Genomic DNA, 21,600 nt, shown 5'->3' with positions numbered 1-21,600 from the left:
ACTCTTCCGTACAGACAAGTGTACAGTCACCGAGCGGTAAGATCACCACCCCCTTCTCCCTCCCGCCGCATCTAGGGTTTCTCGTCGATCACCAGCTCGCCGCGCCTTCGCCTATAAATCCACCTCCCCTTCCACTCCCACAGCATCACATCGCACCCACCCACTCCACCCCTTCCCTTCCATTGTAGCCTCGCCGATCTCGATCGAGTTGCCTTCCTAGCTCCACCTCTCCGCCATGGCCTACCGAGGCCGAGGTGGTGGTGGTGGTGGCCGCGGTGGCGAGCAGCGTCCGTCGTACTCCGGCCGCGGCGACCCAGGCCGTGGCGCGGCGGGGGGTGGCCGCGGCGGTGGCGGCGCTGGAGGCCAGCCGTACCGGGCCACCGGCTTCGTGTGGCCGCCGCCGGGGATGACGCCGCGACCGGGGCCGCCTCCGCCGCAGTACCAGCAGCCGCCCCAGCACGGCGTCGTGTACAGGGTGCCGATGCCGGCGCCGCACCACGGCGTGTACCAGGCCGGGGCGCCGCATGTCGTGTACCGCGCGCCGTCCCCCGGGGCTCCTCATCATCTGCCTGGTGGCTACCCGCGCAGCACGCCTGTCACCATCCGGGCGCCCCCGTCGTCGACCTCGCCGGCTCCGACGACGTCGTCGTCTTCCTCCGCGCCGTCCTCCGTGGCTCTGGCAAAGGAGGTCGAGCAGAAGCTGTTCGTGACGGAGACCGCGCTGGCGCCGCCCGCAGCGGCGGCGTCGGCCGCTGCCGCTGCCTTGCCGGCTGGTGAGGCGGAGGACGCGGCGGACAAGGATCTGGCGCCGGTCTCGAAGAAGGGGCTCGCCCACCCGGCGCGGCCGGGCTATGGCGCGTCTGGCAGGAAGGTCATGATCCGCGCGAACCACTTCCTCGTGAACGTTGCCGACAACAATCTCTTCCACTACGATGTGAGCTCACCATCCTCCCTTCCTTCCGACCACTACATCTACGTATACTACTGTCTACTCGTGGTAGCTGCTCAGATATGTCTATGCATGGCCTTTTCTTGCTTTTGGTTCCTTTCGTTTGAGATTTTTTCTGCTGCATAATCAGTTAACGGAACGGTCAGATGGTGATATGATCCATACATATATGCATCGTGGCTTCCGATCGCTTCCTCGTGGGTGTTTTGGCCGGAGACTTCGTGCGATTGCACATCTGTCGCGTTTTGGCCGGAGCTTTTGATCTATCTACTATCTCTTTCGGCTTTCATCGTTTGATAGCAGCTGCTGCTGCTAGTTTGGTGCTGGGATCTTTGGCCGAATCATACTCAGCTTACCAATTGAAGCGAAAAAGGAAGGGTTTCCTCCTGTTGCATCTCGACTTCTCGAGACATGCATGTACACAGTACAAGGACACTGGCAGACATGCATGGTGCTGTGTTTTTTTTTTCAGACTTGTTTTTGTACAAGGGCACGCCTGAACTCTCCCTTGTGGGAGCTTTGGTATGGTACGTGTTCCTCGTTGCTCAGCAAAGTTCCTAGCTTGTTTTGTTTTTGCACAGTACTTCTTCCCTGTGTGAGAGAGATGGTAGAAGACGAAACCGGCAAAAGCCATAGCATACGTCGTGCTAGCTGCTGCATGCAGGCCATCTCTGTGGCCTCTCCATGCAGTACTTCCTTGTTTCTGCTGCATGAGTGACTGGTTGTTGTTTTTTTGAGACTTTCCCTTTTTGTGTAAACGGAGAAAGCGTTGGAGCTTCTCGGTTACTGTTTGTTCTTGCAAGGAAAATCGCTTCCTCGCCTGATCTTGTTGATTCTTTAATTTGTAGCTGGAACATCTTTCTTCCGGCTCGCTGTTGTTCAACTTTTGCGCAACTGCAAGTTGTCATTTCCAGTGAGGTAGCAGCTTTGCAGTCGTCCATGGCTGCACACAGTCCGAAAGCCTGTCGTCCATGGCTGCAGTCTTTGGCCGTGGATGCACGTTGTCTCTTTATGAAGCAGAAGGCTATATGCCATTGGTGATTTGGTTCCGTGTGTGTCCATTGTTTTGGCAAGTTTTACGAAGTTCGGCTTCTTTGTCGGCATGTTCTTTCTGTGTACCTTTTGTGCAAAAAAAGAGGGTGTTTTTGTGTTTTCTAATATTTGCATGTCTGTGTACCTTGGGGATGTTTATTTTTCTTAAGATCTTTAATTAGCCTGTTAAGTGTATAAATATTTTTAGCTTGTTTCATTTATATTACTCTCCATATGTATAAGACGTAGATTCAATTGCTTGTCTCCCCTCGCGATTTTGTATCTCGGTATCTGCAGAGTATTTAGGTATACCGATTTTTAATATAAATTTTTGATACATTGAGATATCTAGCATCTACATATACCAAATTTTATATCAGAAAACATGTTACCACCATCTCAACTATGTTAAAAAAAGCCTAGCATTTCAAGTTTAAATTTGCTCCACCAGAAATGGATTAAATTAATGTAATTTATATATCATTGTATAAATCATTCTTTGTTGTATAGTATTCCGTAGATTCTTTTCTGTTTGAGGCCAGTTCCTATCGGCCCCTATACCCTTCCATCGTAGGAGTTTCTTCGTCTACCTCGCTCCTATCCCTTTCCACTTCTCCAGTCCGGCAGTCCCCAACAGCCCAACTCCCCATACAGAGTTGGTGAGCGCAGCTCTATGGCGCTCGCCTGCACTTCCCCTCTAGCGTCTGCCATGGCCATCCGCCCCTTGTAAGTGTCGAATGTATAGCTCGGTAGTTCTATTTCTATAGCCTTTTTGTGGTCTTGGATTTCTGTTTAATGCTCTCTTTAAGTACCCAATAGATGCAGGTTTCGTTAGCTCTGGGCATTCTGTTTTTTGTGGTTGCTGCTCGGATCTGTTTCACCCATTAACCGATTCGGATAGTGTGTATTTCTCATAACTTGTAATGATAATCTGACATACTCATTTAGGTCTAGCAGGGCCAGCAACACACTAATTCGGTTATCATTTTTTTTTTTGGCTGGGTCGCCTGAATTGCAGACGGCCAGATTCATTAAGATTATGGGGGGGAAATTACAGAGATAAAATTACATCGACAAAAGGGTTGTCGAAGTGAACACCGGCCTAAAATCCGGTACATGTTTGCGGCATGCGGATTACTCGCTATACATTTTGAACACCTCCGCTGCTTTCCAACTGCTCAAATCTGAAATTATTTTTGTTTGCTTAGTTATGTGATGTTCAGGTGTAAAACTCTTGTTAAGTTGCCCAAATTATTTCTTTAAAATAACATCCTTTTGGATTATCTTTTAGGTTTCTATCAATCCTGAGTCAAAATCAAGAGCAACAAATAGGGAAGTACTCAATGAGCTCATCAAGTTGCATGGGAAGACATCTCTTGGTGGCAAACTGCCTGCCTATGATGGAAGAAAGAGTCTCTATACTGCTGGCTCGCTTCCTTTTGAATCGGAGGAGTTTGTCGTTAAACTGATTGATCCAGAAAAGAGGGATAAAGAAAGGTATTTATGAACTTAGGGATTTTCTTTGGTATTAACTCAATATGTGTTTCTTAATCTCTCATATTTTGTCTTGTCTTCTGCAGGGCAGAGAGGGAGTACAAGATCACAATTCGAATTGCTGGCAGAACAGACTTGTACCACCTCCAGCAGTTTCTGCTTGGAAGACAGAGGGATATGCCCCAAGAAACCATTCAAGTTCTTGATGTTGTCCTCAGGGAGTCACCATCTTGGAAGTATGACATCTTTCTTGTGTTTGTTCAATTTAACTTGTTCTTGATTATTTTGAGCAGGTACTAACAATATTGTATTGACAACTACTTTTTTCAGTTATGTCACTGTGTCCAGATCCTTCTTCTCTACCCAGTTTGGTCACCGGGGTGACATTGGTGAGGGGCTTGAGTGTTGGAGAGGTTACTATCAGAGCTTGCGCCCAACACAGATGGGCCTTTCACTGAATATAGGTACTCCCCCATCCCCATTAGTTATTACTTATAAGTTATTGCTGAATATAAGTATGTATCAGATACTAAGTATTTGGTATGCTTCATTCAGATATATCGGCAACATCCTTTTTTAAGCCCGTGACAGTGATACAATTTGTGGAAGAGTTCCTGAACATTCGTGACACATCAAGACCTTTGTCAGACCGTGATCGTGTGAAGGTAAAATTCCCTCTGGTGGAATTCACTAAATCTGCAATACTGATTGTAACTCTGAGTTTTAAGGATGTCCAGATAAAGAAAGCATTACGTGGGGTACGCATTGAAACGAACCACCAAGAGGACCAAATTAGAAGATACAAGATAACAGGGATTACCCCCATTCCTATGAGCCAGCTGATGTACTTCTCTTTCCTTCCTGCTATCTACTTTTTTGTTTATGGGAAATCATTATAGATCTTTGATGGAATATCTGAAAGGTTTCTTTTAAGGATTTTGGGCATATGGACGTGGGAGGAAAACATTTATTTTCCTTTTATAAAATGTCTATGCTTTAGATATCTATCAGTAGTTCAATACTATCAAAGATACACCAATTTTCAGCTGAATGGTGTGTAAATGAAGAATTGCACATTTTTTCAGGATCTGCATTTTGTTATGATACTTGCTCATATCTTTACAACATGAACATACTATTTTTCTCTGAACTAATACCTGCTTACCTAATATTTGATTCTGCTAGATTTCCTGTTGATGATAAGGGAACAAGGTCGACTGTTGTTCAGTACTTCTGGGATAGGTACAATTACAGATTGAAGTATGCTTCTTGGCCCTGCCTACAGTCTGGCAGTGATTCTCGTCCTGTATACTTGCCTATGGAGGTACTGCATTCATCATCCATTTACTTCTACCTGACTTGTGCAAGTTTTGTTCAATCTATTCATACACATTTGATTGCAGGTGTGCAAGATTGTAGAAGGGCAAAGGTACTCCAAGAAGCTCAATGACAAACAAGTGACCAACATTCTTAGAGCAACCTGTCAACGCCCCCAGCAGAGGGAACAGAGCATTCATGAGGTATAGTACAGCATATAGATTCAGAGCCAAACTTCTTAGAATGACGTGTCTGTTGAACATGACGCTATTTTTTTTTCATGATGTGGTAATCTCCCCATGATTCATATATTTAGATTGAGTTCCTTTTCATCTTCTGTTAGATGGTTCTCCACAACAAGTATACAGAGGATAGGTTTGCTCAGGAGTTTGGAATCAAGGTCTGCAATGACCTAGTCTCTGTTCCAGCCCGTGTGCTGCCTCCACCCATGGTATTATGCTTTATTCAGTTTTTTTTTGTATTGTTTAAACTTCTGGGAAGTTCTAAGAACCATATCTTTGCACTTTTCAGTTGAAGTACCATGATTCTGGAAGGGAGAAAACTTGTGCACCTAGTGTTGGACAGTGGAACATGATTAATAAGGTGATGTAATGTTTTGCCTTCTAAAGTTCAGTTAGTATTACCTTTGTTTGGAGCAAACTCATGCTAACATTCTTAACTCTTTTATGCATTGCTCTTTAAGTATTGTTTTTTTTTTCTTCTGGGGATAGCTATAGAGATCAAACTCATTGAGCTCCTTTGTATAGTCACTGAGCCCTTTCTTGTTTGAGCATATCTGATAATGACAAACCCAGTTAAGGTTGATTGTATCTCCCTTATAAAGTCTTGATAGTGTTTTGAAATTTGTGAAGATATAAACTATAGTACTGAGCCAACATGATTTCCTTTAATGCATATTTGATCTGTGTTAAAAGGAAGGCACCATTTCTATAGAACACTAGTTTGACATCATTTCTAGAAACATTTCTTACAATTGTTACATTTTGGTCTACTTGTTTATTTTCCAGAAAATGATCAATGGAGGAACTGTGGATAACTGGACTTGTCTGAGTTTTTCACGAATGCGTCCCGAGGAAGTGCAAAGGTTCTGTGGCGATCTGATCCAGATGTGCAATGCCACTGGAATGGTAAGTCCTGCAGAGTTACCATTTTTTTTATTAAAGCAGTTAAATAGCTATATATGTTGCATTTGACTTTGATGTAATTGTAGTCTTTCTACCCAAAACCTGTTGTGGATGTCCGGTCATCAAATCCCAACAACATAGAAAATGCTCTGAGAGATGTTCATAGGAGAACAACAGAACTGCTAGTGAAAGAGGGAAGGGGGAGTCTGCAGCTTTTAATTGTAATTCTGCCTGAAGTTAGTGGTTCTTATGGTATGTGTATTGTTGATTGTGCCATGTAAGCTTTGCCATTCCCTGGATATTTTTGGTTAAATTACGTCATGATTTTTGCAGGGAAAATCAAAAAAGTCTGTGAGACTGACCTTGGCATTGTATCTCAATGTTGTTTGCCGAGGCATGCCAGCAGGCCAAACAAGCAATATCTGGAAAATGTTGCACTCAAAATTAATGTCAAGGTATGTATATCTTGTGTGCCCGTAGATCTTTCCCAGAAGTATAACAATTCTGTGGATTTTATCCTGTGTGCCTTTTAATTTCACCCCAGAAGTATGACAATTCTGTTAATTCAGGTTGGAGGGCGCAACACAGTTCTTGAGCGAGCCTTTATACGCAATGGTATACCATTTGTGTCAGAAGTCCCAACAATCATTTTTGGTGCTGATGTGACACACCCCCCACCTGGAGAGGATTCAGCATCATCTATTGCTGCGGTTAGTTGTTCTTTAGTTAATTGTTTGATCTGTTTGATTTTGTCAAATATAAGAACGTGGAGTATCCTGTGCACGAGATGATGCAATTAGATGAACCATCCTTTTCTTCTTAAAGTATATTGTTATGCTGATAAACATTTTACTTGTCATGTAGGTGGTAGCATCAATGGATTGGCCAGAAATCACCAAATACAGAGGTCTGGTCTCTGCTCAACCACATAGACAGGAGATAATAGAAGATCTCTTTAGTGTTTGTAAAGATCCACTGAAGGGAACTGCAAATGGTGGAATGATCAGGTAAATCTGGTGCTGCAATTGTATATTTTCATTGGTGCATCTGGAGATCCAACATGCTCTTGTTTACAGGGATTTACTTATTGCTTTCCGCAAGAAGACAGGTAGAAGGCCTGAGAGAATAATCTTCTATAGGTACGTCTTGGTAATGCTGTTCTTGTCAGTCACAATGTCTAGTTGAATGAAATTGTTTGAGTGGTTATTCTCCTACGCAGAGATGGTGTAAGTGAAGGTCAGTTCAGCCATGTGCTTCTTCATGAAATGGATGCCATCAGAAAAGTGAGCTTTGCATCACTGATACATCTTTTTTTTTTCTGGGATGGCTGAAGGAGGCCATCATTGATACATCTGTCTGTTTTATCTGTTCTTGATAAGCCATTTTGAATTATTTCTGAGTTTAAATCCTATTATGTTGCAAGGCTTGTGCTTCTTTGGAGGAGGGATATCTGCCTCCTGTCACATTTGTAGTAGTCCAGAAAAGGCATCACACAAGGCTTTTCCCAGAGGTTCATGGGAGACGTGACATGACTGACAAGAGTGGAAACATCCTTCCTGGTCAGTATTCTTCCTGGTTTTTTTCTGAGAACATACATCTGCTACTTCTTGAAGCACTTGTTGATTGTGTGTGATGATTGTATTCTGTTTCCTTTTGGTCCTGCAGGAACTGTTGTGGACCGTCAGATTTGCCATCCTACAGAATTTGATTTCTACCTTTGTAGCCATGCTGGCATACAGGTAACCGCATTCTTTAAGCTGTCTGTTGCCTGTACATGTTTTTCCAGCCAGTGACTTAAATGTGTGCCTGTGAAAATTCCTTTTCTAAGGGTACTAGCAGGCCGACACATTACCATGTCCTTTATGATGAGAACCATTTTACAGCTGATGCACTTCAATCCCTGACCAACAATCTTTGCTATACGTAAGTTCATTTCTATCTGTCTCTGATGGTGCCTAGTTGCTTTGTTTCCTTAAACCCCTACATTTCCGCTTCTGCTTACGCTCATAAGCCAAAATATTTCACCATTAAATTTGGGGTTGATTTTGGGCTTTTCACTAAAGTTTATTTTTCAGCCTTGGCTTTTAGATCGGTAACAATATGTATATAAAAGTTTATTCACAAATTATTTTTTGTTTGCAAATTATTTTTTTTCTGCTGCCTTAACTCTGACAGCTCTTATTGCCTGTAAAATGCAGTTATGCTCGATGCACCCGTGCAGTGTCTGTGGGTGAGTTTTATTTTCTTGTATACTTGTTTCTGATTTCTGCATTAATTTTCTTAAAGTTTTCCCTGAGGAAGCAATTGTCTACACAAAACTTTTCCCTTATTTAGCATGTTTTGAAATTGGGCCTTTATTTACTGTAATCCTCTTCAATTCATCATGTGATCTGCTTTTAGGTGAACTGTACTCCTGTCATTGCTTGATATGCACTATCAATGTTATCTTGTTAGTTGTTCCTCAGCACTTGCTGTTTAAACCTGTCATCTGGTTAACTGTTCTTCAAATTTTGCTTTTTTCTATTATTATGCATGTCATGATCTCATGTTACTTTATGGAACTAGCAATTGAATTGCAGAAATATTATCCTCTATATATTGTTCATTTTTAAATATGTTGCACTCCTCCACTGATGTAGTGCACCTTTTCCTTTCTTTGCAGTCCCACCAGCCTACTATGCTCATCTTGCTGCATTCCGCGCACGGTACTACGTTGAAGGAGAGAGTTCAGATGGTGGCTCAACCCCTGGCAGCAGCGGGCAGGCTGTGGCACGAGAGGGGCCTGTGGAGGTTCGCCAGCTTCCCAAGATCAAGGAGAATGTCAAGGACGTCATGTTCTACTGCTGAGGAACCCAGGAGATGTTGGGGAGGAGACCCCAAGAGATGTGTGGTTGAGTGAAAAATCCTGGAAGTTTTTTGGTTGATAGACTTGTGTCCTTGGGCTTGGAGCTGGTTCTTGGTAGTTTCATCTTCTGTTCCAAGTATAGCCAGATTGTGACTGAGCTTTTTGTGGTCTTTTAGGCCTTGACTCTGCTCGAGACAATGCAAGTCTTTTACAAGTTCCCAGTGGCTTTGCTATTTGCTCTTGTGCTCTACTACTACGTACTCGTATTTGATATTTTCCTTAGCAACTGCACTGCTCAAAATGCTTTCCTCCTTTCTTCCGTTTTGATTTTTTTAATGCAACTCCTGATTTAGTTCCTGGCTTCGTTAGGAGTTGACATGTTTGGTTCTGGAAATTGGACGGAGAAAAAATGACCTTTAGCCACCAACTTAAAAGTTCAAAGTGGCTCGAGGTTTAGTGTTATCCACTGTCTATAGATTCCACGTCCCAGAACCGATGCAATTTTGCACATCGCAGTCTTTACCTTTGCTGCATTAGTACTTGTTTGGTTTGCTTTATTTTTAAAAGGAGGGTCAAAACAACAAACCTGAAAAAAAAGCCATTTCAGTAGTTGGCCTTCAAAGTATGATCAAAACAAGTAATTGCTGCTTAAAATATTTATACATGTTTTTTAGCGAGTTAAAAGTTAAAACTGAAAAATAAACTAAGAGTATAGTTTCATGGCATAATTAGGTTGGGGGGCAAACCCGCTATATTTTTAGGTATGGGTTATATATGCCTTCTATTTCATGTTCTAATGACCTACTTGGGCTTTGTATAAAATTAAAAGATTTTTTATTTGTATAATAGCTATTTAATGATAAAAATGATGGAAATATTAAAAATATACTTAAAAAAAGGTGAAATGATAACTTCTATACATAAAACAATATGCATGCAAAAGCTAACAAAAAAAACTAAGAAAGATCTGAAAGGAATAACACAACCTTACCTTCGCTAGTGGCCATGTTCAGCTCATCCTTAACTTATCCTAGATTCCTTTATTTTACACACACGCTTCTCAAACAACTAAACATTAATTTTCTATAAAAAAATTATTTTAAAAAAATCATATTAATCTATTTTATATTTTTTATAATTAATTAATCATATACTAATTTATTGCTACGTTTATATGGATAATTATCACTGCCTTTATGCGGATAATTATCACGCATTCTTCCTCCTCCCGAACCACCCATTCTTACTCCTCCCGACCCGAATAGTACTTTCTCTAGGCTCTGAAGACGACAAAAAAAAAAAAGGAGGCATTCGATGTGTAGTTATATTGATTCTGTGCTCCAATTGCCAAAGCTGGAAAAAAGAAAGGATACAATATACTCCCTCATGACACCGTTGACTTTTATAATCATGTTTGACCATTCGTCTTATTCAAAATTTATATTCAAATATGTAAAATTATAATACATAATTAAAGTTTCTATAATAATAAATTATATTATAACAAAATAATTAATAATTATATATTTTTTTAATAAGACGAATAGTTAAACGTGAACCTAAAAATCAACGACATCATATTAAAAAAAATATGGAGAGAGTTCACAGGATACTTCAGCGTGCCTGCTGCTATTTGCAAGAAGGCTAACCAACAAAGGCCTAAACAGCATATAGTACATGATAATATTCTGTTCTCGCTTAGTACATGATCTCGCATGAGCGTGTGCACTCTACTCCAGCGTTGTATCCGAGCAAGCTTATGCTATTTGCATACTCAGCCAGGTAAGAAATGCAGGTTCAACTTCTAACAGCCGAATGGAGATCAACTTCTGCTCCTTGCTTGGTATTTTATCGCCTGTAGCGGTAGCGCTTGAAGTTGAAATAGAGGTGGAGGATCCCCCGCTCGAATGTGCACTTGAAGCCCTTTTTATGTGAGTACTCCCACTCCTTGTTGACAATACGGAATGCCTGGTAAAGAAAGCAAAGTGACTTAGTGAACCGTCCATGAAACTATACCCTACATGATTAAATTGATGATATGAGAATCCGGCTTACAATATCCTCGTATGGAGGACCGGCATGAAATCTAATGAGGCACGTCTCGCCAGTGCTCCCGTCTTTCTCTATTGTGTATGTCGGTGCCTTTGATTTATCCACAAGATCAGGGTAAAATATGTTGAACTTGTAGCCCTGGACAATCTTGGGCGGAGGGTTGTCATGATCATAATGAGTCTGGTTGTATTTGTTCCACTCATATCCAGTATGCACCCGATTGAAGTACTTCGGTTTTCTTGGTCGGTATTTGTCATGCCACCAGTAAACCTGCAAGCAGGTTAAAAATGTGTGCTTTCATCAGTAACAGGGTCAGACCTTCAGAGTACATTCAAGTTCTGGAAACAGATCCATGTACTGAAGAGCTTGTATATAAAAGCAAGCTGTCCTCTACACTATGGAATGGTACATTGCAATATTATTAATACACGCACAGCTCCAGATCAAATAAGCTTGGAGTTTAAAAAGTAAATGAGAGGTAAAAGCTCTTTGTGACAGCGACCACCCTGTACAAAGTTGTTCAGTGAAGAAATTATGTGCGAGGTATTCTGCATAATGTCCATGATCCAATAGGACCTCCATTAGAAATGGAAGGTTATGGGTTTTCTGCAGGGGGGCTGAAAAGTTGCCAAAGTAATAAGCATGGAACTAGCTGGATTCTGGTAAGTCTAACCACATGAATCCATAATAACAAACAGAACATTGCACCATATGGGTATGGAGATACTGTTTGTTTAGAAGGTGAGGTGATATGTCAGCAGTCCTCTATTTCTGGATAAAAGAATTCATATTACCTGTGAATCAAGGTTCACTTCAGCACCTGAGCCAAATACAGCATCCCCTTCCTCCATAGCTCCCATAGCTTTCATTGCTTTCACCTCCATCTCATCGGGTACTCTTGCCTTCACTGCAATAGCCTGCTGAACTTTCTTCTGATGCTCCATAACTACAGCTTCACGTTTTCGATCCTGGAAATTGATTCGAAGTATAGAGGATATATATGAGTTGGCAATTTCATTTAAAATGTGCCATCAACGCATGGATAATTGGATATATCTACTGATGTAATCCTGTACTGAGACAATTTTTTCCCGTATGTAGACTCCAATGAACCCACAAGAACACCTTACAGAACGACAGATGACCTCAAGTGTACTATGACTTGAGAGTACACGATGACAATAAAGGCCTTTCTCAGGCTAAACATGCATGGGAGGTCAGCTAACGCCTTAATGGTTATGTAAGAAAGTCTCTCACTGGATTATTGCCCTATTAACAATTGCATCAGGTTGTTGATAAACTTCTCTTGTTGCAAAACATAGTTTCTAATTAATAATAACTATCAATTAATATTTGATAACTCAATAACAATTTGCTGCACTACAGAAAAACTATCACTAGGATTCATTAGAAGCTAAATGTAGCAGGTAACAGGCCATTACCAGTTCTGCCTTGTCCTCTTCAGGATCAATTGCATCTTCATCTTCATTGCCATGCATTAGCTCAGGAGAGAAGGATCCAGCCTCTTCATCCAAATGGCTCTCTGTTTGCTCAGCTATAGGTTCAGGTGAATATCGCCTATCATCTATGAACAAATCAGGTATCAGATCTCAGATCTCGGAATCACTAGAGTTACATCAGAAAGGGGTATCTGAATGACCAGAATTTCAGAAATAAAACTAAACCTTCATCATCATCATCATGCATTGCATCCTCCTCTTTAGCGTCGACTTCTTCCTCAGCTTCATCATCCTGTTCAGCGGCCCCAGGATGCTCCAGACGATGTAGATGCTTCCGTAAGAGAGAAGCATGGATCTCCCTCAGGCAAGCCTGCAATGCAAAAAAGAGGGTAAGCCTTCCCCCTTATACACTTAACAACTGTGGAACCAGATAAACTACAATATCAGGAAGTTAGACAAAGCAGCTTCACAAGCAGTTACAGTTTGTACAAGAATCCAAACCACATAGGATGGTGGAATCAAGATGCCCCACCTTTTTATTTGTGTAGTACAAATGAAACAAAAAAGACATAATGATATGACTGAAACCAAATTTGCTACAAGAGAACAGCACTTTTTAGCGTCTGACTCTGTGAGATGACATACCTTTGCTTTGTAAATATGAAGGCGTTTCAGAATGGCCTCCCAATATTCAACTACTTTTGCTGTTCCAGAGCGCATTTGGGACTCAATTTGAGTTTGCATCTCTTCTAGCTCTGTGGAAGTTTTGCCCTCCAAAAGATCCTTTACATCACCCTCAATACTTGCATGTAAGCCCCTCTCTTCCGCAAGAACCTCAGGGGGTGGTTCCTCACCGCGCACCCTAGCCCGATCCAAGGCATCTCTTTTTCGAGCCTCACCTAGCTCCCAGTCACATACAACCATGAGTGCCTGATAAATTTGAAATTAAATGTGGGCATTTGATCAACAGGTCAGAGCATTCTTGCTAATTTGATTGACAAAGCAGCATGAAATCAAAGATAATTATTAGTTCCTCCTATGGTAATAGGAATACTCAAACTTGCACTAGATTTTTGTAACAACCTATGGTCTATGAGCAAATCATATATATAACAAGCTATGTTCTGACATACTATGGCATACAATATTTTTGCCAAGATCCAACAGAACATAATATCAAAATTGTACCCCAATATTTTGAACCATATGCCATTTTGGTGTTAACATCAATCAACAGAAATAGCTATTGAACAGTTAGTCATATATGATTATCAAGAAAAGGGTAAGATAGAGGCACACACCTCCCAGTATTTGACATTTATTTGGCTTTCCCTGTCAAGATCAAGATGCATCTTAATGTCATCACGTAGCTCCTCCATCTCCTTCACTGTTAATCCCTGGATTTAGCAGATTACATACGTTTTAAGTGTTATAGAAGGGGAAAAAACTTTGAGATGCCAGCTGGTTGTATAGAGGAAGTAGGAACAGATGGAGTGTTTGAGAGAACCACATATGTTTCCCCTCTCTCTCTCATTTCCACTCTAGTTAATGATGATTATTAGTAATGCCTAAGGCTACCTGTGTCCAAGGATATACTGCAATATTGAACCTTTTTCTACTTTCAATATTGTACTCCTGCATGTTCTAAAAAGGGCAATTCTTATTTCTTAAGGCAGAGCAGCTAAGCTAGAGTTTATTATACAAGGATTGTTGGTGATAGATTAGACCGTGAGTCTGCACAAGCAGTTAGCCATCAAGCTAGGGAACCATCCATTCAAAAGAGATTCAGAAGGTTAGGGATGCATATCTGAAATCCTATTGCATCTGTTTGATAGTACGAGAGAAAGCCTGGCACCAATATCAGCTAATGACCGAGTGAATATTACACACACAAGAATAAAGGAGAAACAAGATACATATGAAGACATGGAGTAATTTCTAGTTAACTGCACACATGTAACCACTATTTTGCTAATTGTATTCAGACCAATCTAAGAGAAGTGAAGTTTACCTTGAACACCAAATAGGGCTCATTTAACTCCACATCAAATTCTTCTGTGAAATTGAGGTTTTTCAGGAGAACATCAATAGGTTTTGTGCGCCCCTCACGTAGCCTGATCTCAGACCTAACTTTGCTTTGATCAAAATGAAACTGCAATAGAACATAAAAATTGTTAGATAAAAATGGTCTCATGTTAATTCAGACCAGATCACATGGTTGTAAAATATGAACCTCTTCCTCTTTCTTCTCCCAATCCTGAAACTCGGCACGTGCTCTTTCTCTTGCTAACAATGCCTAAGAAATACAAATGTATATATTTAGTCCAAAAAAATGTTACTTGAAGAAAAAGAGAAGATTAATGGCAATAAGAGATGTATACAGACCATTTCCTCCTCATGCTGTGCCTTTTCGATTGCTCTTTCCTCCCTTCTTTTCTTAACCTTCTCTATTTCAGCCTATAATAAGAAAGAAAATAGTAAAGTTGCAGGCTATAACGTATTTACAATATCTTGAAAGATAGCCATCAAACATAAAACTGCTTCTGCAAAGCAACACACCAATGGCATTCTTTGCAGGATACAGAATTACAGATCACCCATATAATCTCTACTTGAGTGTAAATTGACATGTATGCACATTAGCTGTAATCCTTTGGGGAATGGCATTTGTGCACTGATGCTAAAGTTTAGTACCTTATTTGGAGCCAATATGATTTTTCTAAAACTATTGGTGTTCTCGCCCCTAGCATGTTATAACGAATTGTGGCTAAATCCTGGATGCATAAGATGATAATAATATAGTTGCAATGTGGTATTCTGGTAAGGTAACCACAAGATAATAATTTACTGTTCTAGAAATGAATGCAATAAGTAAAGCTCCTTCAGAGTCAAGTATCTTTGTTAATTACATGAAGAGTCATCTCCAAGTTCACAAAGCACATCAGTGATACTCCTATACAAATTTAAAGTTCGGAATAATAAAAGGAACAAAAGGAAGTACCATTCTTTCTCTCTGTTTCTTCTTTTCAGCTTTGACGGAAATGTCCACCTTTTGCCCTTGAGATACATCACGCTCAATCTTCTTTCGCCAAACAAATCTGTACCGTGACAAGATTGAGACCATTGTTTTTCAACAGTCAAAGCAAGCAACTTCAGGGGAAACACAACAATTATGGAAATAAACCAGTAGGTTCTAGTCCAGCCAACAATATTTTCATATGGCCAGATAACACGGTACTGATAAACATCGGAAATCTTGACTGGAAATTGTTTTCTGATGATAGTTTTCTAATGATTGACAAAATTCATCCCAAATTTAAATCAACATCACTAATGGAACAAATAATGTGGCTGGAGAAGGGAAACGAATTATCATACTTCTCTGTCAGGTTGGGATCGCCAAAGGGATTTGAGTCATTGGAGTACCCCGACACAGCATTCGCCTTCATCTTCTTCGCCACCTTCTCTGCCTGCACAGCCGCCACAACCACCACCAAGTTAGAAACCAAAACCCTAACCGCAACCCTAGATAGCCAACCAAACGGAAAACCAGAACCTCCACCGCGCAATACCTTCTTCTGCGCCTTCTTAGCCATGTACTCCACGATCTGCTCCTCAGTAACCTCCCCTCGCCTCCGGCTCCCGCTCTTCCTCCGGCGCTGATCGCCGGAGTCCGACCCGGAGTCCGACGCCTGGGAATCGCTCGCATCGCTGGATGACGGGGTGTCCCTCCGGCGGCTCTTGCGGCGGTGCCGGCTCCGGCTCCGTCGGGGCGACTCGCTGGACTCGGAGGCCTCCTCCGAGTCGGACGGTGACCGGCTGCGCCGCCGCCGCCGCCGCCGCCTCTCGCTGTCGCGCTCCTTCCTGGGCATGTCGGCGATGGGAGAAGAGTCGCGACATCCACGGCCTCGTCTAATTCATGCGGGCCCAGTTGGTGCCATGGAAGTCAAGCTTTGGGCCCAAAACAAGTAAAATTCAGGCCCAAATAATCGATGTTATGGGCCTAAATTTAGGCCCGTCTACTTATATGGGCACCAGGCCGATCGAAACGTGGGCTTTGTCGGGGAATAACTAACTTTTGGTCGCTCTTAGGCCGCGTTTGCTGGAGGGCATAAGTTAACCCCTCATTTTCCGTGTACACGTTTTCCAAACGTTTTATAAAAAAAATTATAGAAATTTTTTTAAAAAAATTATATTAATCAATTTTATATTTTTTAATAATTAATAATTAATTAATCATGTACTAATCGATTCTATATTCTCCGTGCCGGGTAAGTTAACTTATCTCCCTCTTACCCGAACGCGGCCTTAAATAGTAGTGATAACAGATTTGTTATTGGACCCACATATCGTAGACACACGAGGGTTCACATATCGTAAACAACGAGTGGTAAATCTGTTATCATTTTATAAGAGTGGCAAATAGTTAAATGTCTCTTTTCGGAGGAGTAAAACACAGGGCCATCTATTGTAGACCTTAATTTTGGGCTTAACAGACATGCTTTTGTTAGTGATTCGGCTAAAAACACCTAAGTTCAGCGCTCCTATTAATGACGAAATAACATTGGAGGTTGCCATCACCATCACGATGCTAATCTACTGAAATGATATCTCTGAACTTAGGCATTGTTGTCCTTACTGTACTATTTGTAAACATGTGATCTTTCTGGTAAGCATCACCCTCTCAAGGTTGATACTTCAATCTGTCACAAACTCACCGCTTACGATGAATGCAGTTACTTCGAGACAGATGGAGTATATCATGTACTTGTCTAAAAATGACCAAATGGGTGCTTGTTTCTTTCACTCCTTATGAATCCAACGTGCCTAACATCAATGTCAGATTTTTCAGAGATGGTAAGAACAAAGACGATCACGTCACATACGCCATAAAATTCGGGATCAAGCCAAGCATTGAAACGCAAAGAAACAACGAGCAATGCATCCCTGGTCCTCGTGCAAAGAAACAACATCGTGGCTCCTCCACCTCATGTTCAGATATCGGGGAAAATATTCTAAACCCTCGAGCAGATATCCCCTCATCTATTATATGCTATTCAAATAGTTATTAAAAAAATTAAAAAATTATGAAGATAGATTAATATAAGATATATCACGACACAAACATGTAAGTTTAAATATAACTTCTACAATCCATAACAAAATAACAAATTAAACTCTGAATAGTATATGTATACTCACAGTCATATTTGTTAGGTCATCCTCAATATAAGTTTTATGAACACGATTAACTAGAGTGACATATCATTTAAAAAGTTTAAAATTAGAATAAAACACCCCTCTTTCAATGTATAGTTTTATCTATTGTTATTTCCTACGTTACATGGAGACACAAGTTGTCTAGTTAACCGTGCATAGAAGTTTTTATCTCCATAAAACTTATTTCATCTCTTTCTTCATTAATACTTTGCCACATCATCAAAAATATCTACACGACACCCTATTTATTGTCTATAAAACTCCCATACCTTATGGATCGTAGAAATCATATTTGAATTTGCATGTTTAAGTGATGATATATCTTATATTAATCTATCTTCTAAATTTTATTTTAAATTTTTTAATAATTATTTAAATAGCATACAATAAATAAACGAGAGCACCTTACTCGGACATTACTCCCGGGATTTAAAATCCACTCGCCAGATATCGCGGTCACGGCTACTGCACAGCCAGACCAGTATGTGGCTGCAACGGATGGACGCCTCGGCGGCGGGCCAGTCAGTCTGTGGCCGGCGTTCGTCGATCTGGCCGGCCAGTGTCCATCGGTTTATGGCGTTTATCCGTCCCGTCGCCACCAATTAATGGTCAGGTAATTAATTAGTACTAATAAGTTCTTGGTCGGCAGTAGCAGCCAATGTTTGATTAGTTTACTGCTGCCGGCAAGCGATCCACCCCTTCAAAATACGTTTTTTTAAGGTATTCTTCCATGGTTGCTAGCTATCCGTTACTTTGATTCTAATGAATCTGATTTCTTTTAAAAAATCTGATATTTTTATATTACACCAGCAATATGTGAGATAAAATTTTTGTATGAATAAAATTAGAACTAAAATATATGACATTATAATAAATTTGTGTGTAATATTTTATATTAAAATAGATAAATTGGTAAATTTATGTTATCAAAGTTTAAAATAAAATATTCTATATACTTATAAAAATACTACTCTACTGACCTACTAGCAGAAGGTACCATAACAATACCCTCAAAATATAAACATAATATATGTATTTTTTAAGTACTCATTCCATTATATCTTTTTGCCTGCAATGCTTGACCATTTATCTTATTTAAAAAATTATGAAAATATTATTATTTTGCTTGTGACTTACTTTAATATCAAACGAACTTTAAACATGACTTATTTTTTTTATATTTATACTAATTTTTAGAATAAAACAAATAATCAAACGTTAAAAAAAATCAAAAATCTTACATCATAAAACGGGGTCAGTATTATTTTAACTCAGCATAGTACCTCTCTCTATTTCTCGAGCGCCGTATTTTTTTCCCAATATTAATCCTGGTTAGATAATCTAGAACTACTTGTATCTCACACCAAACACCATAACTATATAACAGAGCTAAGCAAGTTTACTCCTAGCTCCAAAAATTTTACTGCTATTTGTAACTTTAGCAAGCCTACCACTTTTGACTTTCTGCTAACAAGTTACAGTTGCATAGTTTCTACTGTTTGTATATAATGTGTTACCCCTTCTTGTCATCATCGTTGACTATGGCTGACTTCTTCTCTGTAGCTGCGATGAAGTTACCGTTGGTGGCAGCTTGATCGCCGGCGGCGTTGTCGCGGAACTTGGCGTAGATGTCTCCCCTGTAGAATTTCCTCGTCCTCCAGACCAGGATGAGCGAGACGAGCGCGCCGGCGACGGTGGCGGCGGTGATGATGAGGAAGGACTTCCGGAAGCACTGCACGCCGAGGCAGGTCTTGTCGCCACCGGAGAGCGAGCCGCCGTGCTGCTTGGCCGCCTCGACGTCGTAGAGGTAACCGGCGACGCGGACGTTGAGGACGTAGGCGCCGATGGGGCTCGCGACGGAGCCGAAGTTGTAGAGCGTGGAGTAGTACTTGAGGCCGAACACCTCGGAGATGATGGCGAAGAGGAGCGGCCACTGCGCGCCGAAGCAGAAGCCGATGATGACGGAGGCGGCGTAGAGCGACTGCGGGACGCCGAAGGCGATGAGGAGGTGGCCGACGCAGGCGAGGAGGAGCACCAGCGTGAGCATCATCGGCCGCGGGAACTTGTAGCGGGTCAGGAAGATCTCCGACGCGAAGCCGGAGGTGACGCGGCCGGCGTAGTTCCAGATGCTGATGAGCGAGATGAACGTCTTGATGCTCTTCGCCGGGTAGCCCAGCGACTGCCCGATCTGCCCCATGTTGTCGATCGCCGTCAGCGTGCCGCCGACGCCGCAGATGGTGGCCAGGAACAGCACCAGCATGTCCACGCTCACCAGCGCCTGCAGGATGGAGTAGTCCTCCCCCTGCGCCGGCGGGCTGAACATGTGCTTCAAGCACGACCCGAGGCAAGAAGACGGCGGCGCCGGCGCCGGTGCCGACGACGACGCCTCCTCTGTCGCTGCCTCTGTTTTGGTCTTGGTGGTGCTCGCTGTTGACATTTGCATCGCTGCGTTGGCGGCGGCGGCGGTTGTTGGCTTCTCGATGGTCACCGTGGGGGGCTCGAGGAGGGACTCGTCGAGCTCCCTCTTGATCCGGTACTCCTGCTTGATGACGACGACGAGCGGGAGGAAGAGGACGAGGAGCAGCGCGGTGGCTGACACGACGTAGGCCGTGTGCGAGAAGGTGGTCTGGTTCTGCACGACGATCATGGTGAGCAGGTAGACGGCGAGCGCGATGGAGATGTAGAGGAAGCAGAAGAAGGCGTCGTTGCTGGTGGCGGCGGAGGCCCCGCCGTCGCGGCGGCGGCTGGGGCGGTACGGCATGATGCGGACGGTGTGGACGAACAGGATGGAGATGGCGGCGGGGAGCCACGCGATGAGCAGCACGAGAGACTTGGCGTCGTCGCCGTAGATGGCGAGGTAGAGCTGCGTGAAGATGGCGCCGCTGAGCCCGACGAAGCCCTTGAGCAGGCCGAGCACGATGCCGCGGCTCTCCGGGAAGTTCTTGACGCAGGTGACGAGCGCGCCGGTGTTGGCGAAGGACTGCGAGTTGGCGCCGACGCAGATGTAGATGCACATGAGCCAGACCGGCGGCCGCGCGGTGCGGCCGTCGATGGCGAGGTAGATCATGAGGTAGCCGGCGAGGTTCATGGCGGCGCCCATGGCGAGCACCACCCACGGCGGCGTCACCTCGTTGATGAGCCCCGAGATGACGCCGACGTTGGCGCCCAGGTCCTTGAAGAAGGAGAGCGTGTTCAGCGTCTGCTGGTCGTAGCCCAGCGACGTCTTGAGCACCTTGGAGTAGATGCCGAAGATGTACGTCGCCCCCGACGCCGACAGGATCAGCAGGCACGCCAGCACCATGAACCACCGCCCCAGCACCACCTGCCGCGCGAACCGCAGCGTCGCCACCTCCCTCAGCACCGCCGCCGCCGCGCCACCGCCCGACTCCGCCGTCACCATCGCCGCCGGCCGCTTCTTGCGTGCTCCGCCTGCGCTCTGGCTATGCCTTGCCCGTTTGCGGCCGCGGCGCGCTTGGTTTTGTCCCGTGGCGAGAGCGCGCGCGCGGGCGCATTCTTATAGACCGCGATGATCTCAATGGATAGATTTGGTCGAAGTCACATGATACGTCAGCCCACGAATTCTGGACCCATATGTCAGTGGGAGACTTTAACTAGAGATGATCTCAATCGGAAGCAAACGGGTGGGTGGATCAAAAAAAAAATGTGTTTTTTTGACAAGGAAAAAGGAGAGAAAATATTGGCTTCAAATGGATTTAATGTGGCTCCAGCTACCTTCCCATTACAATGGATGCATTCTTTTTTATGTTTTTTAGTTCGAGGATACTGGATGCATCGTATGGTGTAGAGGCTGGAATTTATTTATTCCATCATCTAGAAAATGGATGTATTCTGAAAGAGATTCAAAAAGTATTTCGAGATACCAAATCGTTTTCTACCATTAAATCTAGATGGTTAGTCTGCACTGTTAGATCCAACGAACAAAAATGATTTGGTATCACGAGGTACCGGTACCTCAAAATACTTTTTGTTATTTTTTTGTTGAGATTTGCTCTGGTCCAACAAAAATATCTTGAGGTACCAAATCATTTTCTATCATTGGATCTAGCTGAGGATGACGTGCACTGT

At 42.8% G+C, this 21,600-nt stretch overlaps 3 protein-coding genes across 3 annotated transcripts; 1 reads left to right on the top strand and 2 right to left on the bottom strand.

Annotated features, from left to right (window-relative positions):
• The first annotated feature begins 235 nt into the window (after positions 1-235).
• On the top strand, positions 236-9,000 carry LOC102722760 (protein argonaute MEL1). Its single transcript, XM_015834689.2, has 22 exons — positions 236-934; positions 3,273-3,478; positions 3,562-3,711; positions 3,806-3,939; positions 4,031-4,140; positions 4,213-4,319; positions 4,661-4,799; positions 4,879-4,995; positions 5,136-5,243; positions 5,324-5,395; positions 5,821-5,940; positions 6,024-6,189; positions 6,271-6,392; positions 6,507-6,647; positions 6,802-6,944; positions 7,014-7,076; positions 7,157-7,220; positions 7,361-7,496; positions 7,603-7,676; positions 7,766-7,860; positions 8,136-8,167; positions 8,600-9,000. Exons 1-22 carry the CDS (start codon positions 236-238, stop codon positions 8,782-8,784), a joined length of 3,183 nt encoding a protein of 1,060 aa, XP_015690175.2. The 3' UTR covers positions 8,785-9,000.
• A 1,340-nt stretch (positions 9,001-10,340) lies between these two features.
• On the bottom strand, positions 10,341-16,184 carry LOC102722482 (cactin). Its single transcript, XM_006651852.3, has 13 exons — positions 15,867-16,184; positions 15,673-15,764; positions 15,296-15,392; positions 14,680-14,751; positions 14,528-14,590; positions 14,306-14,446; positions 13,596-13,691; positions 12,940-13,224; positions 12,520-12,664; positions 12,277-12,419; positions 11,629-11,802; positions 10,838-11,104; positions 10,341-10,750 (listed from the first exon to the last, which is right to left on the bottom strand). The coding sequence occupies exons 1-13, from the start codon at positions 16,164-16,166 to the stop codon at positions 10,631-10,633; spliced, it is 1,995 nt and encodes a 664-aa protein (XP_006651915.2). The 5' UTR covers positions 16,167-16,184; the 3' UTR covers positions 10,341-10,630.
• A 2,591-nt stretch (positions 16,185-18,775) lies between these two features.
• On the bottom strand, positions 18,776-20,987 carry LOC102714717. The gene has a single exon (XM_040522840.1). It carries the CDS (start codon positions 20,912-20,914, stop codon positions 19,028-19,030), a length of 1,887 nt encoding a protein of 628 aa, XP_040378774.1. The 5' UTR covers positions 20,915-20,987; the 3' UTR covers positions 18,776-19,027.
• Positions 20,988-21,600: the final 613 nt, after the last annotated feature.

The sequence above is a fragment of the Oryza brachyantha genome, chromosome 3, assembly GCF_000231095.2.
Source record: "Oryza brachyantha chromosome 3, ObraRS2, whole genome shotgun sequence".
Taxonomy (NCBI): domain Eukaryota; kingdom Viridiplantae; phylum Streptophyta; class Magnoliopsida; order Poales; family Poaceae; genus Oryza; species Oryza brachyantha.
Note: the sequence above shows the minus strand (reverse complement) of the source record. Positions and strands in the feature narration are given on the sequence as shown.